Source organism: Myotis nattereri (assembly GCF_964212035.1).
Source record: "Myotis nattereri genome assembly, chromosome: 6".
Lineage (NCBI taxonomy): Eukaryota > Metazoa > Chordata > Mammalia > Chiroptera > Vespertilionidae > Myotis > Myotis nattereri.
Window position 1 is genome coordinate 20,755,038 of NC_138081.1, and position 18,773 is coordinate 20,773,810.

Genomic DNA, 18,773 nt, shown 5'->3' on the forward strand with positions numbered 1-18,773 from the left:
TTTACAGGTTGTTAACAAACTAAGAAAAAATATGTTTGAAAGCAGGTGTTTCATAAAAATATAATTTCAAATAAAAAAATGTAGACAACTCTGAGAATTCTGTCAGTGAACAGTACAGATAATTTTTCTCAAAAGGAAAAGGGAAACATCAGAGTAAACCCTACAGAGAGTAATATTTTGTCTAGAGGTAATTTCTTTCTTTATATAAAAATATTATAAAATCCAGACACAAGAGCCGTTGCTCTTCCTGATCATTCTGCCTGAAAGGTTCCCCATCTTATCCTTCTTAGATGCTACTAAATCCTAGTCATTCTAATCGGAGTCCTAGGTTTAGATTGCAATAAGTAAGAGTTCCCAGGGCATCTCTGATGTGATTGTGTTATTTAAAACTCTGAGACTGCCTCCCTAGCGTTGGAGCCTCCTCCTTGATTCCATTCAAGGACACTCTACATTCCTCTTTGTAAAAAATATATAAGCATTGATAGACATTTGAATGATGAACATGTTTGTTGATTTTAGAGAGAGAGGAGAGAGAGAGAGAGGGAGAGAGGGAGAGAGAGAGAGAGAGAGAGAGAGAGAGAGAGAGAGAGAGAGAGAGATTTCTTATATGTGCCCTGACCAGGATCCCCAATTGAGCTACCCAGCCAAGGCTCTACATTCCTCCTTTCCCAGTTCTTCCCAATGATTCCAGTTCATGTAGTCATTGCACGTAGTGCTTATTCATCCAGAACAATGAACAATGATAGCCATGGGGATTTCTGTCACAATTACATAAAAAATAATTTCCAATAATTCCTCCAGGGGAACTTCCTTTTCTAGCCAATTTCTTCAAGTCAACTAAAAAGAATGTGTGTGTGGAACTGCCTGCAGTTCACACATTGTCCATTAAATTTCTTTATCTTCTAGCATTTCCCTCATTCCATCATGTCACTATTTCTATTGTCCATTATTCATCTTCCCAGGCTATAAGAAGAGAATGACTGTAATGTCTTTGAGGTTTTCCATGTAGTGTTATATGGTGTCAGATCATAGCAGTTTCCCTAGTGACACTCTATGGTAGTTGCTCAACTCTAAGTCATTTCTCTACACACACACGCACACGCACACACACACACGCACACACACAAGCAAGCAATAAGAGCAATATATGATTTAGTGAACACCTATTGTATGTATAATTTATTCTCTCTTTTGTGAAGAAAAGAATAGATGGTACAGAATTCATTTGGATATGTTAACATAAGGGTTCTAATGATATAATCAAAATCAGCAAGGGTGCTTAATTAAAAACAAACAAACATGGTTTTTGTGTTGTTTTATGTTGTTTTGTGTTTTTCTGCTTCCTAAAAATGTTGAATAGGAATCTAGAAGTGCAGCTCAGATTTCAGCATTTTCAATAAGCTTTCCAAGTGAATCTTATATTTTGAGAACTCTTTGAAAAGCCATACATGGTTGGAGTCACTTGAAAAGTATCTAAAACTGGTTAGAAGGACCATTAATTTGTGATTCTTTACAAGTAAAAGAGGACACTATCAAAAATTACTGCTAAGAATAATTTACGTATATCAGGGACCTCCAAGACAAACCAAGAAATACTGTTATTTTAATAAGAGCTGAAAACTGGGACACATATTCAATATAAAATTCAGGACAAACTAAAAGTCTCGGATGGATCCTAGACTGCTGTCTCCACATTTACCTTACCCCTACTTGCTTCCAATTAGAACTGCAGATTATCCCTCCAACTTATGGCTAAAGCAGCTCATCTTTTCCCTTCCCAGCACCACTGTCCCAGATAGAGCCTCATCAATCATCTTCTGAATTATAGCGCTGGCCTTCTATCTGCTCCTGCTCTCTCCATTTTTGTCTTTCTTTCATTCTTTCTTCCCTGATGCCGGAGTAACGATGCATACATTTCTGTTCTCCTATCACACTTGAAATTTGCAAAAAGTTTCTACATGATTTAAACTACAACAAAGAGCAGACTAAACAATCCCAAAAATGGGATACATGCATGCCATCATACCATTGATGTGAATAATAAATTATATAATGGGAAAAGGACAGCGCTGTTATTTAGCCAAGAAGCACTGGTAGTTAAAAATACCAGCTGGCAAACTGAATCTGCTCTTCCCCTTTCGAGTGCTTTTTGCCCACCGCAGAACCACCCTGGCACCTGCCTTCAGAACATGCATGAGCATTCCCACCATCTGGCAACAAACAAGGCTAAGCTATGCATGGCTGTGTCCTCCTGGCAACGTTCGAAAAGGTCAGTGCCTGTGTTGTGCTAGTTATGAAATATTTTTCATATCCACCCTTGAAATAAATAATTCTTTTCATGGGATAGGAGATTCCTCGTGATTTGGCATTTTTCATACCTCCTCTGTTCCATGGTCCAACTCCTGCCACTGCATGCTTCACTGCTCTGAAAAATGACATCTCCTGTCTTCATGCCTTTGCACCTGCTTCCTGAACCACTCTCTTTCCCTACCTTCCTTCCACCTAAACTTGTATTGTTTGTTAACTCAGCTTAATATATATATTAGGATGGTCTTCCTTTGCCCCTGTAGTCAGATTTGATTACTTTTCCTATGCCCTCATTTCATTTTGGACATATCTCTAGCTCAGTACATTTTAAATGTAGCTGTCTTTCATAGATGACCATTTCCTTTCCAAACAGTTATATTCTGGAACCTCGGATTTTTGTGTATATTTATCCCCGGTCCTTAGCACTTTTCCTGCATGAAGTATATGTCAATGTAAGACAAATAAAGAATAAAGAATAAAGAATGCTTATTGGAAAGAGTACATGAATGGAAAAAAGATGGTTAAAATAGAGAGGGGTTTCATGAATGTGACACATTTTGAGCTGAACTTTGAAGGAATAAGTAGACATGGCAGAATGGAGACGCAGGAGATTTACATTCCCAATGAGGACAAGGACAAAACCCAAGCACAGGAAGAGAAATGAGGACATAGGTGAGCAGAGAATGGCAATACTGGGTCAGTAAGTGAATGACATAGAACAGTGATGGCGAACCTTTTGAGCTCGGCGTGTCAGCATTTTGAAAAACCCCAACATAACTCTGGTGCCGTGTCACATATAGACATTTTTTGATCTTTGCAACCATAGTAAAACAAAGATTTATATTTTTTATATTTATTTTATATATTTAAATGCCATTTGACAAAGAAAAATCAACCAAAAAAAATGAGTTCGCGTGTCACCTCTGACACGCGTGTCATAGGTTCGCCATCACTGACAAGGAAGGAAGACGATTATTCCATCACATTCTCTGCTAGTTTGAGAAGTGTAGAGCTACGCTGCCAAACCGGTAAATCCAAAGCTCTAGCTCCTCAAAATAGCCTTGGGTTAGTAACACTTGGCGGTTTATTCCTCCCTGGGGCTTGGTTACAGCTCTACACAATGTTACCATCTGTGTTCCAGAGAGATGCAAATCTATGTTAAGCATTAACCAATGTCCCTGTGCTTGTACTTCCCCAGCTCATCCTGTTCTTCTCTCAAAGGTCAGCTGATGGCTGTTTGGGTCTGCTGGCTCATTGTCTCTAAAGAATATGGCTCTTTGTCAAATGTTAATCCCCCTTAAATAAAGGCCCAAGGAATAAAGAAATCCATTATTTGATGGTTTGTATGGAAGTTGCTACGCCTGGCTCTTGCTCTTTGGCATGTGACCTTTTTATGTTTGTTTTAAGAATTCACTGGTGTTCAAAGGTCATCTCTGACTCAATAGAAGCCAATCAGTGTGAATGTAAAACTATATTTCTTACTCCTCATTCAGGAAAACACCTCGTCTGCTTTTAATATGAAGCTTATGGATTAACTGCAGTTGTCTGTTATTGTTTTCCCCCTTCTAAGGCTAATAACTATCCCTAGAACACATAGCCACAGTGAAAGTAGTCTGGCCTGCATCTGGTTAAATACGTTCTACCCTGAGATTTTGACATTTCTTTCCAGTTACACAAAACTGAAAGTGACCTATGTTCATTTCATTGGAAATTTAAGCAAAAGCAAAGTTTTTTTGTTTGTTTGTTTGTTTTTTTGTTACAACATTGGGTCCCTGCTTGGGAACAGAAAACAAATTATAATTAAAGATTTGTGCATGTGAGTAACTAGCGCTGATCCCTTTATGTGGTGTCTGATCATGTTATTTACTCAAAGGATATTGTCCTTGGCAAATTTCTTTCTTATGTGGGGTTAAGAAACTTGTCTTCTGCCTGCTGGGAATATGTTTCAGATAGAACTACCACATGCTGTCGTCCAGTTTTCAAATGTTTCCTTTGTCCTCAGTTGGGTCTTCAGGAAATGAGAGGATGCTGAAAAGTGCTGGAAATGTATGGATGAGACGAGAGGGCCAGAAGTAGCGATTGACCATCCACATTTGTTTAGCATTTTACAGTTTCAGAGCAACTTCATATGTATTATTTGGAGTTTTGAACTCTGTTACGGAAAACTATTACTATCTCCATTTTACAAGAATGGAGGCTTAGAAAAGTTAAATAATATTTCAAGGTTATAGAGCTAATAAATAGGAGAGGTTGGCAGTTAAACTACAGTCCCATCTACAAATTTCAGGTTTTCTCTCTCATAACACTGGAGTTTCCTGATTTAAGATGGGCGAGAATAGAGAGCCTAGGTCAAATATCAGCTAAAGACATTGAAAGACTGCAGGTGAACAAAGGACTTGATGCAATGTATGGCACTTACCTGAATTTGTTTAATATATATGGTTTCCTGTAAATATTTATTTTTTCCAAAGGAATTCCAACCTTGTGAAATGTTCTTAACCCTAACAGTGGTAGTATAGATAAACCACTGTCCTACTATTAATAATGTACGTGCTGCCCTAACTGGTTTGGCTCAGTGGATAGAGCATCAGCCTGTGGACTGAAGGGTCCCAGGTTCGATTCCGGTCAAGGGCATGTACCTTGGTTGTGGGCACATCCCCAGTAGGGGATATGCAGGATGCAGCTGATTGATGTTTCTCTTTCATCAATGTTTCTAACTTTTTATCCATCTCCCTTCCTCTCTGTAAAAAAGCAATAAAATATATTTTTTAGATATATTCTTTATTGATTTCAGAGAGGAAGGAAGAAGGAGAGAGAGAGATAGAAACATCAATGATGAGAGAGAATCATTGATCAGCTGCCTCCTTCACAACCCCTACTGGGGATCGAGCCCACAACCTAGGCATGTGCCCTTGGCTGGGATTGAACCTGGAACCTTTCAGTCCGCAGGCTGATGCTTTATCCACTGAGCCAAGCTGGCTAGGGCAATAAAATATATTTTTTAAAAATAAAATAATAATGTATGTGCTTACATATTCAGAACTTTCTGCCAAACACTGTGGTTGTGTCCTAAGGTTTTCACACACACACACACATACACACACACACACACAACAATATATATATATATATCTTAATAGCATTTCCATTTTGTACACACAAAAAATAAGAATGTATTTGTCTTCTGTCTGGTAAAATATGCAGAATATTTATTATCAATGTCTTGTGTCTTTCTCCTCCATTATAGAGGAAATTCCATTTTCTGTTTTTCTCTAATAATTGATTACCCTGCATTTTGGCTGGCTGGTGTCTTATCTATGTTAAATGGAATATTCTATTGCTTTGGCCATGAAAAGAAACTTAACTGATTGTGAGAATGAAGTTCCTGTTTTGTAGCCTCATGGACATTATTATATTTCTGCTCTCTGTGCGCCGCTAACAGGAAAGAACTTCCTGATTGTGAGAGCACAGTTCCTGTTAAGCAGTCCTGGGGCATTGTTACACTTCTGCTCTCAGTGCGCAGCTTCTATTTCTCCATTTATCTTTGAATATCATGTGCCTTATACTTTCAATTTATAAAACCCAGCATCGTCAATGAAAACCTCCTATGTGTTAAATAATGTGTTAGGCTCTCGAGTAGAGCGTTGAAAAGAAGTAGTCTTTGTCCTTCAAGAGCTGGGAGAGATGGACATGCAAACAAATAAAATTTCCAATAATGTTAAAGAGTAAAACAAGAAGCTTACATAAAGAGCAAAATGCCCCAAAGGTATTATCTGGACGTGTGGGTTGGGCAAGGGGAAGTTGAGGAAAGGCTTTTTGCAGGGATAATGTCTAGGCCTATCCAGTTAAGTCCATTTTCTTCTTAATTGTAGATAATTTTCCCTAATTGAAAAGACAATCAAAGCACCAATTTGACCCGTACAAGAGAGAATACAATGAAAAGTAAACTTCTCTCTCCCTCTAATTTTTTGCTCTCTGCACAAGCAAACAAATCATAGCTTTAAAGAAACAACTAAAATAAAAAAAAGCAAACAAACCAAACCAAACACTTAAATGTACAGTTATTTTTCTGAACTACCAATTTTTTCCTTTAGACATGAACTTTGGACTCACCTTTCTTTATAAAGTAATGAGTAATGGAATCTCTTTCACTATATTTTATTTTTAAGTTCTCAGATACTATAGTTTAGGAAAATTTGCTTTCACATATAGGAATTAAGTCAAATTACAAAAAGAATTTACAGTTGGAGAGCCAAAGTTCTGGGGTGTGTTTTTCTGTTGTTGTTTTGTTGGTTTGTTTTTAGTTTCTCTAAAATTGAGACCACTTTGTCATATGTCTAGTAGCTCCTGGGCCATTTTTTCCCTATTTTTCATCAAGAGTAAATGAAAAAGATAGCCAATAGTCTCAAGTATACCAAGCAGGGTTTCAGAGCCAGATAAATCAGGAACAGAGGAGAACCTCAGAGAGCATATAGAGTATATATCACTTTCCAGGTAACTGAGGCCAGAGTCTGAAATGATTTGCCTCAGTCAAAACAACTAGATATTGACATGACTGTTGTTAGAACTAATTCCTATTTTCTTTTTAAAGTGGTCTTTATTCTATTTCAAATTTAGCTGAAGTAAAAACCTTGAAGAGTTAGTTAAAACACAGTTTCCTGGAGGCACCCCCAGAGTTTGTGATTCAGTAGGTCTTGTGCACGCCCAGTAATCTGCATTTCTAGCAGGTTTCTGGGTGCTGCTGGCCTGGCAAGAGCACATTGAGAACCTTATTCTTCAGCATCACCTTGAGGCCTCTAGTCTGTTAGATGTTAAGTATTCTTAACCCCAAGCTTCTCAGAATTTACTGCCGGGCATTTCTCATTGGGCAAGTCTTTATTGCCTTTTTCCTCCTGGTAAGACATATCATCTCCCTTCAGTGCACCTAAAGGCTTTATTTGCTGATGGCTTGGTCTAAGACAGTGATGGCGAACCTATGACACGTGTGTCAGAGGTGACATGCAAACTCACTTTTTTGGTTGATTTTTCTTGTTAAATGGCATTTAAATATATAAAATAAATATCAAAAATACAAATCTTTGTTTTACTATGGTTGCAAATATCAAAAAATTTCTATATGTGACACGGCACCAGAGTTAAGTTAGGGTTTTTCAAAATGCTGACACGCCGAGCTCAAAAGGTTCGCCATCACTGGTCTAAGACCTAAAGTTTTTTCTGAGCAATTGGTTATTTATCTAATTTAAATCTCTAGTTAATATATGCATGCATGCTTCTTAAAATAGTTAATAGTAAAATATTTTTATCCTACCACCCTTACTTTTTCTTAAAGAGTTTTTTTTTATTGATTTCTTGAGCGAGAGGAAGGGAAAGGGAGAGAGAGAAACATTAATGTGAGAGGGAAACATCGATTGGCTGTCTCCTGCACATCCCACACCAGGGATTGAGCCCACAAACCAGGAATTTAATGGGTAACACTTCAGTGCGCAGGGCGATACCCAACCAACTGAACCATATCACCCTTACTTTATCAATCAAAAGTATTCCCCATCACTTTTCATGCTTGCTTATCCATCTCTGTACAACTGGACACCAAGGTCGGTCACAATTTCTTATCTCCTCCTAAACCTTCTGGCTCTTTAAATACAGTTCCTCATGTTGTGACCCAACCATAAAATTATTTTCGTTGCTACTTCATAACTATAATGTTGCTACTGTTATGAATCGTAATGTAAATATCTGATATGCAGGATGGTCTTAGGCCACCCCTGTGAAAGGGTCATTCTACCACCAAAGGGGTCGCGACCCACAGGTTGAGAACGGCTGTACCCTTCCGTTTGCTTCCATCTTCCTTTCCTTCCCTCTTTCACTACCTGAGTTCAGGTGGCCACACCAGAAGTATTTCATTAACTTACAATGATCATACTTTTTCTTTTCACCTGTTTCACAGACACAAACTGACAAAAATCATCCATCTTCTAAAGAAATAATAATGTTTAAATAATTCCAAGGTTTTATGGAAATAATAAGTAAACAAAAAGTAAATGCTTTGAGAAAATGTAAGTGCCTTATTTCAAAAATATTTTTAACATCACTAGGTTATTTTGTTTTTCTAAAACTGTGGCTTTCTGATCAATCACTATAAATAACACATTGACTTATGCCAATTGCTTTCTACTGAAATAATTATGTATACTTTCAGATTTAAAAAAAAATACCTAACATTGAAACATAATTTAGCTAAGATTGTAGGCAAAAGTATTCTCAATAAACTATCTGTTCTGCTCACCTTTAGAAAAACATGAGGTTACTCATAGAATTATGAGAATTATGAGTACTTTATCTTGGTACTGGTATTTGGCATTGAAAGGCATCATGTTCTTTTTAATCTCTCCTTTCTTTCTTTTCTAGTAAGCATAGAAAGGCAATTTAGAACAAGAGTGGAACCAATAGAAAAGCTAAAATTATTTTTTTTTCTTAAGCATTTAATCACACACAGTCAGAGGTCATATTTGGGTAAAGATTTGTTTCTAAAAAGACACTTGAAAACGGCTTTAGAAAAATTAGTGAAAATACATCGCAAGCCCTGGCCTGTTAACTCAGATGGTTAGAACATCATCCTTATGTGCCAAGGATGTGGGTTGGATCTCTGGTCAGGGCCCATACAAGAAGCAACCAATGAATGTATAAATAAGTGAAACAATAAATCTATGTATCTCTCTCTCTCACTCTTAAAGTCAATCAATTAAAAATTGTAACAAATGCATTGCTATTATTTACTAATACTCTGTAAATCCTGGTATGAACCATCTTTTCTTTTTCTTCTCTTTCAATGTAATTTTAAACATATATTTTATTCTAAAGCAAAATAATGAATTAGAATATCAAAACTAAAAACAAGAACAACCACCCAAAACAAAACATAACAACAAAGCCAATACAAAAACAAGACAATGGCTTTAATTTTACTGAAAAAAAGTCTATAGCTTTATCAAGATAAAATCAATATGACTATTTGGACATAGAGTGATTTATTTCCATATGAGATATCTCATATAGCCCATGCAATCACTGACAAATACATGAGACAATCATGGGGATTCCAACTGAAATTTAAGGTACAGCCTGGCATTACAGAAATAAAAAAATAAAAAAAAAATAACTTTGAAACTGAGTTCTATGCTGTACCGAGGGGCCGTTATCATCTGAGGGAAATAATCCTATGTGCAAATTTACAGTGGACTGGCTTTGTTTGAAGAAGAGATACATTTAGTGGACTTAAAATATAACATTTTATTTCCCTAATAGGAATGGATTCCATAATATAATATCTGAAAAAGTATGTTAAGAAATCAAAAATATGTTTGAATTTTAAAATAAGTTTAAAAACAAAACCAGATTTTCAGGTTTCTGTCCACCATGTAAGGAGCTTAGAAACTGCCGCTCTGTCATGACAAATGAAAAGTTGAACAAATATAAATAACTCTTCTTAGATCTGTTAGAGAAGTTAAGTCACAGGGCAATCTGCTGCCCCCAACACTGCAGAGACAGACAGGCAGATACCATGAATCACAACTTACCAGAGCAGAAGCTCACCAGCAAAAATCTCCACAGAAACCAGTTCCTGGGTGGCCACGCTGGTGCTGCAATTGAGGACTTGCTGGAGGCTCAGTGTGGACAAGCCTGAGAGATGAAGCATCCAGGGAACCCAGGCACTGCGTGGTCCCCATGATCACTCTTGTGAGTTTTATCTCTAGGTGCTTCATCAGGTTCTCACAGTAAAGAATAAAGAAAAATCGCCTCGGGCTTCTGGTTGGAGGCTGGGGACAGTGACCATTTTGAAATATGACAGAACATTTTGATCTACTTAACAAAGCCTGACTTTAAGAGAAACCACTTCATCAGAGCCTAACCTGTTTGGTGATTTATCAAATCCTAATTGACAGGGAGAAGGGAAATAACTCAACTAAGCCTGCTCTCGTCTTCCATAGGGGAAGAGATATACCAACTTTAGCCCCCTCTGTCCATCCTGTCCAGCCAAGGAGGTTGAACACCAAACACCAAACAAACAAGCACTTGTGAAGATCACAGACCAGGGACATACATAGGCTCATTTAAAGTTTGACACTTAATCCTGGGACCACAGAATAATTATTTCCCACCAACCACTACATTTCCACAGCTCCTTTACCCAAATGCATCATACTTGTCTGTCAACAAAAAATCAAAAACCATACAAAAGGCAAAAAGAAAAAAAAAAAAAAACCAAGAACAACACAGTTTGAAGAGACAGAACAAGCATCAGAGCCAGACAGGGATTTGGAGATCATCAAACTGAACATTTAAAAAAAATATTATTAATAATTAGGAAAACTCAGTTCTTCCCTAAATGTCCCTGGCACTCTTCAAGCTGCTGTCCCTTGGCTGGAGTTTAGGGCAAGTGTGTGTGAGCAAGTGAGTGTGTGTTCATGCCCTTTAAGAGGATGCCTAGGTCTATAGCAGACCTCAGTCTCAGCTGGACTGAGTCCCTGCTGATTATCACAGCCAGCTATTGTGGAGACTTCTCTTCCTGGCACTGGAGCTCCAGGCTGGGGAGCCTGGTGTGAGGCTGGGACCCCTCGTTCCTGGTGGGAATCTCCACAGCAGAGATATCCCTGCTGATTCTTAACCACTAAACCTGGGTGTGGGACCAGACTGTTTCTCATCTCCTCCCCTCCTACCAGTGTCCACATGGCTGCTTCTTTACATCCTTAGTTATAGGAGTTCTGTTCAGCTAGCCATTAGGTGTTTCTCAGGGAGGGTTGTTCAATAGCTTAGTTGTAATTTTGATGTGGTTGGGGAGGGAGGTGAGCACAGCATTTACCTACTCTGCCATCTGACCTGAAGTCAGTAGGGAGGGAATTTAGATGCACATTACTAAGTCAAAGAAGCCAATCTGAAATGACTATTTACATATATATATATAGACTATGACTATACATATATACATATATATATATGTATATATATGACTATACACACACACACACACACACACACACACACACACACACACACTAGAGGCCCGTTGCATGAAGATTCGTGCAATAGGCCTTCTTTCCCCTGGCTGCCAGCACCAGTTTTCTTCTGGCACCCAGGACCCAGACCTTCACTCTGGCCGCCGCCTTCCATCTTTGCTCTGGACACAGTCTTCGCTGTGGCTGGAGACTTCAGTCTTTGCTCCTCGCTCCGGCTGGAGTCTTCAGTCTCCAGCCAGAGCTGCTCCTGTAGCTCCTTCCGCCCCCACCCTCCCCCTCATAGCTTGATCTCTGCTTCGCCTGCAGACCTCACCGATGGGCTTCTGGGTCCCAGAGCGCCGCCTTGCCTGTGGCCTCGCTTTCCAATCACAATCATGATCACAGGCCACAGGCAAGGCAGCTCCTGGGTCCCGGGGGGCTGCCTTGTCTGCAGCCTGGCTTTCCGAAGGCTCCTGGGGTCACACACGGGAGCATGGATGGCGGCTCCCGGTGTCCTGCCCTGCCTGCAGTATGCAAATTAGCCGCCATCTTTGTTGGCGGTTAATTTGCATATTGTGCTGATCAGCCAATGGCAATGGTAGTGAAGGTATGGTTAATTACCATGTTTGTCTATTATTAGCTAGGATATATATATATATATATATATATATATATATATATATATATATTACTTTCTAAGTCTGCCTTAAATTCAGTTTTCCCCCAATCTTCTCATTCAAATCACAGAATCTTCTCTCTGCATTTTCAGTTTTTACTTACTTGTTGCAACCCCATTTAATATTTTGTACTAGCAATACTTGAATTTGTCATGTATTTTTTGTACCTATTGCCATCCTATTTTGAATCTCACATTATTGTCTTCTTAACTCATTTTAACTGCTTTTACAATTTTCCCCATGAATTGTATTTGTTCATCTTTATCTTAGGGATAATCATGTACAAGAGCATGATCTTTATGGATTTTCCAGTGTAATATATAATTTTTAATAGGTTCCTCTTTTTGATGTTGTCTTAAGTTCAGTTTTTTTTATTATTATTCCTTTTAGTAATAGTTTTAATGGGGCCCAAGATCACCCAGCCAGAAAATAAATTTCTCTGTTTACCTTAGCTACACATGACCATATTATTAAGTTCAGGATAAAGGAATGTAATAAACAATAATATGCACTACTTCCCTTTCTTCCTTAAAGATAAGATGCTAGCTTTGGGTCCCTGTTTCCCTTTCCAGTTGGCCAGAAAATGTCACCAATTGAATTGATATCCCTGCTCCTAGGGATGGAAGCCATGGGCAGGTTTTGCTTGCCTGGGTCCTTGGATGAGCTCAACAAAAAGTATCTACTTACTCTTAACCACCCCTGAATGTCACATAAGAATGAAATGAATCTCTAAAATGGCACCTGGGGCTGGGTAGTTCTTTGTTGTGAGGGTTATCCTGTGTATTGTAGGATCTTTAGTAACATCTTTAGTGGCAAATGCTAGATGCCTACAGCCCCTCTCCTCCATCCCAGTTGTGACAAACAAAAGTGTGTCCATTTGGCAAATGATCCTTACAAGGAAAAATTGTCCCTGAACGAGAACCACTAGTCTATAGACTAAGGTAAAAATTGCTACTGGTAAGTGCGATGCTGCCTTAATAAAACCAATAAAATCTGGCATTTACTTAGGGGTCAGGTGGGAGGAAATGAGTCAAGAGACACAGAAGCCTGGAAAGTGGTGATTATTTTCCTGCTGTGGCATTTGTTGCCTATGGTATTGTAGTAAGGAGGACATGGTCCTATATGCCACAAGGAAAATATTTAGAAAGAAGTAGAATATCAGTGTTTGGTTATTACATGCGTTTTAAGTAAAATACAACAAAAGTGAGCTAATTTATTTTACAACTGGAAGTTTACACCTGTTAATCTTCTTCACCTGTGTGTGTGTGTGTGTGTGTGTCCCCATGTAAACATAAGAAGGCATGAAGATATATGGGTTCATAATTCCTTATTCAAAACCCTTGCAGCCAGACATGTTTTGTAATCTCCAACTCTTTTATATTTCAGAATGACATTTTGTTGTGTATGTCATATTTTACTCATCCCAGGAGGGACTGGGATCTCAAAATTGAATATATTACTATTTCATCAGTAAAAAATATTAATACTAATAGTGAATAAATAAGGATTAGAAGTAGACTTAGAAATGAGCACAGCCAGGAAACATTGGGCAATCTGCTTATTGCTTGCAACTTAAATTGGCTAATAGACCAGGAAAGTGAGTTACCTCCAAGTTTAAAAGTTGTCTCAATACCACAAACAGATTGTCACCGTTTTCTTAAATTTTTTAACTTTTCAGCCAAAAAATAAGGAAGCTACAGCAAATATCAGATTATAGATACGGCCTTCCCACCCCACTTAATATTTCAAGGGACACAAGTTCCCCATTCTTTTGATGAACAGGAGGAAAGTGGGCCCAGCAACTAGACCAATTAGTTAAAAGTAAGAATCAAAGGACCAATAACTAGAAGGTAAAAATTGCTACTTGTAAGTGCGATGCTGCTTTAATAAAACCAATAAAATCTGGCATTTACTTAGGGGTCAGGTGGGAGAAAATGAGTAAAGAGACACCGAAGGCTGGAAAGTGGTGATTATTGGGGTGAAGTCCTTTCACATGCGATTTTATAGAAAGTTGAAAAATCACAGGTCTGGCCTTAAATGACTATTAGCTGTTTGCTGTAATAGGAACTCATTGCTTTCTTAAAATTGCACCAGCAAGGAGGAAGCTAGAGAAGCTGTGTGGTGGTTTAATGTGGCCCAACTCTCCAACATCAGCTTCAGAAAGATTAGGAAATGAGAAAAATTTTCCAGGTGACCACATTTGGGGCCAAAAGGACAATGAAAAGAAACTTCCTCCCAGAGAACAAAGCCAGAGTCTAACCAAAGAAAATCTTCCAATGACAGAACAGGGAGTTCTTGAAACTTCCATCCAGCATGATTTATTTATAATTGTAATGAACCAATGACTGTTTTAGGTATTTTTATTGTAGTTTCCTATTTTTCCTATTTCCTTTCCACCAAAAAACAAGAATAATTAATAATAAACTATTTAACCCTACAACTTAAAGAATTATAAAAAGAACAAGCCCAGAATAAGTAGAAGGAAGGAAATAATAAAGATTAAAGCAGAAATAAATGACATAGATTCTAAAAATATATACCAAAAAGAAAAAAAAAATCAATGAAACGAAGAGCTGGTTCTTTGAAAAGATAAACAAGACTGATGAACTGTTAGCCAAACTCATCAAGAAACAAAGAGAGAGGACCCTAATAAATAAAATCAGATATGAAAGCAGTGAAGTAACAACTGACACCACAGAAATACAAAGGATTGTAAGAAAATACTATGAACAACTGTATGCCAATAAGCTGGACAATGTGGATGAAATGGACAAATTTCTAAAAAAAATACAATCTTCCAAAACTGAATCTGGAAGAATCAAAAAACCTGAATAAGTCAATAACAACTGATGAAATACAAGCAGTAATAAAAAAACTCCCAGCAAACCAAAGCCCGTGTCCTGATGGTTTTACAGGGGAGTTTTACCAAACCGGGAGTTTTACCAAACCTTCAAAGGACAATTAACACCTAACCTCCTCAAATTATTCAAAAAAATTCAAGAGGATTAGGAGGCCAGCATTATCCTAATTCAAAGCTCTTTTTATGAGGCCAGCATTTTTATGAGGCTAGCATTATCCTAATTCCAAAACTAGATAAAGATACTACAAAGAAAGAGAACTACAGGCTAGTATCCCTGATGAATATAGATGCTGAAATCCTCAACAAAATATTAGCAAATCAGATCCAGCAATATATTAAAAAGATCATATGCCATGACCATGTGGGATTTATTCCAGGGATTCAAAGCTGGTACAATATTCACAAATCAATGAAGGTGATACACACATGATCTCACTCATATGTGGAATCTAATGAACAAAATAAACTGATGAACAAAATAGATCCAAAGACACAGAAGCATGGAACAGACTATGGAACCTTAGAGGGAAGGCAGGGGAGGGTGAGTGTGTGGGAAAAGATCAACCAAAGTACTTATATGCATATATGCATAACCCAGGGACACAGACAATAGGGTGATGAAGGCCTGGGGCCAGGGACAGGGGATGGGGTAGGCTAGAAGGAGTTAATTGAGGGAAAAGAAGGACATATGTAATACTTTCAACAATAAAGATTTAATTTAAAAAAATGCATTGCTTTTTTTTAACTCCACCTTTGGGCTGGCTATCCTATATAATAAAACCCTAATAATATGCAAATCCACCAAACGGTGGGACAACTGGCAGAACAACTGGTCCCTATGAAAAGCATTGACCACCAGGGGGCAGATGCTCAATGCAGGAGCTGCCCCCTGGTGGTCAGTGCACTCCCACAGGGGGAGCACCGCTCAGCCAGAAGCCAGGCTCGCTGCTCCTTAGCACTGCTGCAGAGGCAGAAACCTCTCCCACCTCCGCTGCAGGCAGGCAGTAAGGAGCGAGGGGTCCTGGACTGTGAGAGGGTGCAGGCCGGGTTGAAGGATGACACCCCCACCCCCACCCCAAATGCACAAATTTTATGCATTGGGCCTCTAGTCAAGTAGTAAAAGCTCAGACCCAGAGATAACGCTCACTTATTAAGAGCAATGGATTTGTTTCACTAGTTTGACCATGGGGTTCTCTAGATGACCTCATGATGAGGAGCCTATCTGGGTGGACTGGACTTATACCCAACCAAGTAATATGCTGTAATCTTGTTTCAACTCCTATAATTTTGGTTTTCTTTTTAATTGTTTTAAGTCTATACCTTAACTCCTACATCTTCCATGGGGTTATGATGACATTATTAATATTGTCCTTAGAAATAAGGTATGTTTTCGGTATGCTAAGATTATATTTAAGTTCAATTATTCAGGATACTTAATATATAGAATTGATTTGGGGCAATGGGACATAGGCCTTGGCAGGTAGGATCATTTACTCTGCATTTTTACTCTTAATTTGATAGCAACATTGTCCCCAAACAGCTCTGTCTACATAATTAGGCAAAACATCCTCCAGTAGGTACTTTCATTTCTTCTACATTTCTTTAGTATTTTCTTATTATATTTTCTACTATGGAAGAGGTTTTATACCTCTATTTTCCCCATGGCTAAACTATCTTTTTATATATTTCTTATGCATTTCAAAAATCCCAGTGTTTAGATTTAGCAGTTCTATTTATTAAACAACATCTGCTCTAAAAAGAAAACAATCGCTTCTCTATTTGAAACCAGGATATGATTTATAACTTTCATTCTAATAAATATGTGTGTACATGCCTGTGCATCCATATGCACAGACATACCTTCTTTAGGCTTAATGTCTTCTTTTTAACTTCATGGGTTTAATATGAATGCTTTATTTATTATTTTCCTTATTTAGTAAGACATTTCCCCTTAGGAGATCCTAAGAACACACTCGTGAGTTCTTAAATGTAATTTTCTTTCTCAGTTTATTTGGGCACTTTTATTGTTTAATAGTCTGTCAGCTTCTGCCCCCACCCTTCCTCAGCAATTAAGATTTTATCTTGTGCCCATGTTTCTAATAGTGAAAAATGACAGAGCTAGGCTGAAATAAAAGTGAGGAGAGATTCAGCTTATTTAACTTGCTTTAATAGGTAACCCACTTCCTATGAATCACAATGGTCAAGTTCAAATGAGATCTTTAAGAGGGTAGGTAAATGCATGACAGAACTAAAGTTGGACTGCATTTCTGTGCTGATGTTAAGAGTTCCTGATAACTCATCGTTTGGTTATTTGCCTGGCTCTTGATACAGGGGTAGATTTTAACAAAAGTCAAGTTGAGATGTAAGAGCACTACTTTGTCAAAGGCTGTGGGGCAGGAAACAGTAGGAAAGAATACTTTGTCAGCTACAGGTTGCTGAGGGCATCCACTCCAGGAAGGACTTTACCTTCCAGAAGCTCTAGACTGGCTCCTCCTCCAGTGCTCAGGTGGCTGACTTTATCTTCGGTGTTCCATTTGGCGCAGCAAGTGGCGGTGTCTCCACCTCCTATAATGGTGATGCAGCCCCTGGAAGTGGCTTTCACAACTTCATCCATGAGGGCTTTGGTTCCCTTAGCAAAGGCATCCCATTCAAATACCCCTAAGGGCCCATTCCACACAATTAGCTTGGCTTGGCCCACAACTTGAGCAAACTTCTTGTTGGTCTCAGGGCCACAGTCCAAACCCATCCAACCAGCAGGGATGCCTGATGCTACAGTGGCTTTACCAACCTGAGCATTCTCTTCAAACTTGTCAGCAGTAACAAAGTCAACGGGAAAGGTGATGGTCACACCATTCTTCTGGGCTTTGTCCATGATATCTTGGACAATCTTGGCTCCCTCTTCATCAAACAAGGAAGTACCAATCTCCATGTTGTTGAGTACCTTAAGGAAAGTATAAGCCATTCCACCACCAATAATCATATGACAGACCTTGTCGAGCATATTTTTGATAAGTTGGATCTTGTCTGCTACTTTGGCTCCACCAAGTATAGCCAGAAAGGGTCTCTCTGGGTTTTCCAAGGCTTTGGCAAAGTATTCCAGTTCCTTCTTCATCAGGAATCCAGACGCCTTCTGGGGCAGATTCACCCCCACCATGGAACTGTGGGCCCGGTGAGCAGTGCCAAAGGCATCATTGACATAAACATCCCCTAGCTTTGAGAGTGATTGACGGAAAGCTTCTATTTTCTGTGGCTCAGCTTTAAGCTTATTTCCTGCAGGATCTTGGCCCTTCCCTTCTTCCTCCACATGGAAGCGTAAATTCTCCAGCAAGATGACTGAACCAGTGGCTGGGTTTGCACAGGCTTTCTCCACTTCTGGGCCCACACAGTCCTTCAGGAACAGCACATCCTTACCCAGCAAGGATTTCAGCTCAGCAGCAACAGGCTCCAGGGAGTATTTATCAGGCATGGGCACGCCATCGGGTCGACCTAGGTGACTCATAAGAACTACTGACTTGGCGCCGTTATCCAGGCAGAACTTGATGCTTGGGATTGAAGCCTTGATTCTCTGGTTGTTGGTAATCTGGTTGTTCTTCATGGGAACATTGAAGTCTACTCTCATAACGACTCGTTTGCCTTTCACATCCAGTTTGTCCAAAGTTAACTTCTTAGAAAGAGACATCTTGACAATACAACTACAATGCTGAAGAACCCCTTTATGCTGCCGGAGGCTGGGTCGGTGGTGTTTCTAACGCCCCTCTGCTTGACCCGCCCCTATGGGCTCAGTACTATGTCTCCCAGGCAACGGCCATGATTAGACCGCGGAAAGGAAACCTCGTTCTGTGATTGGTCAATGGTCCTGTCAATCTGGATTTAGAGCACTGTTGCTTAGCACCGATTCAAACAGCCAAATAGTCCTCGCTGAGGGCGAGACGGGAC

At 39.0% G+C, this 18,773-nt stretch overlaps 1 protein-coding gene across 1 annotated transcript; it reads right to left on the reverse strand.

Annotated features, from left to right (window-relative positions):
- Window positions 1–17,262: 17,262 nt before the first annotated feature.
- PGK2 (phosphoglycerate kinase 2) lies at window positions 17,263–18,516 on the reverse strand (the record flags this gene model as incomplete). The annotated part of the gene is made up of 1 exon (XM_081094443.1): window positions 17,263–18,516. The coding sequence occupies one exon, from the start codon at window positions 18,514–18,516 to the stop codon at window positions 17,263–17,265; it is 1,254 nt and encodes a 417-aa protein (XP_080950569.1).
- Window positions 18,517–18,773: the final 257 nt, after the last annotated feature.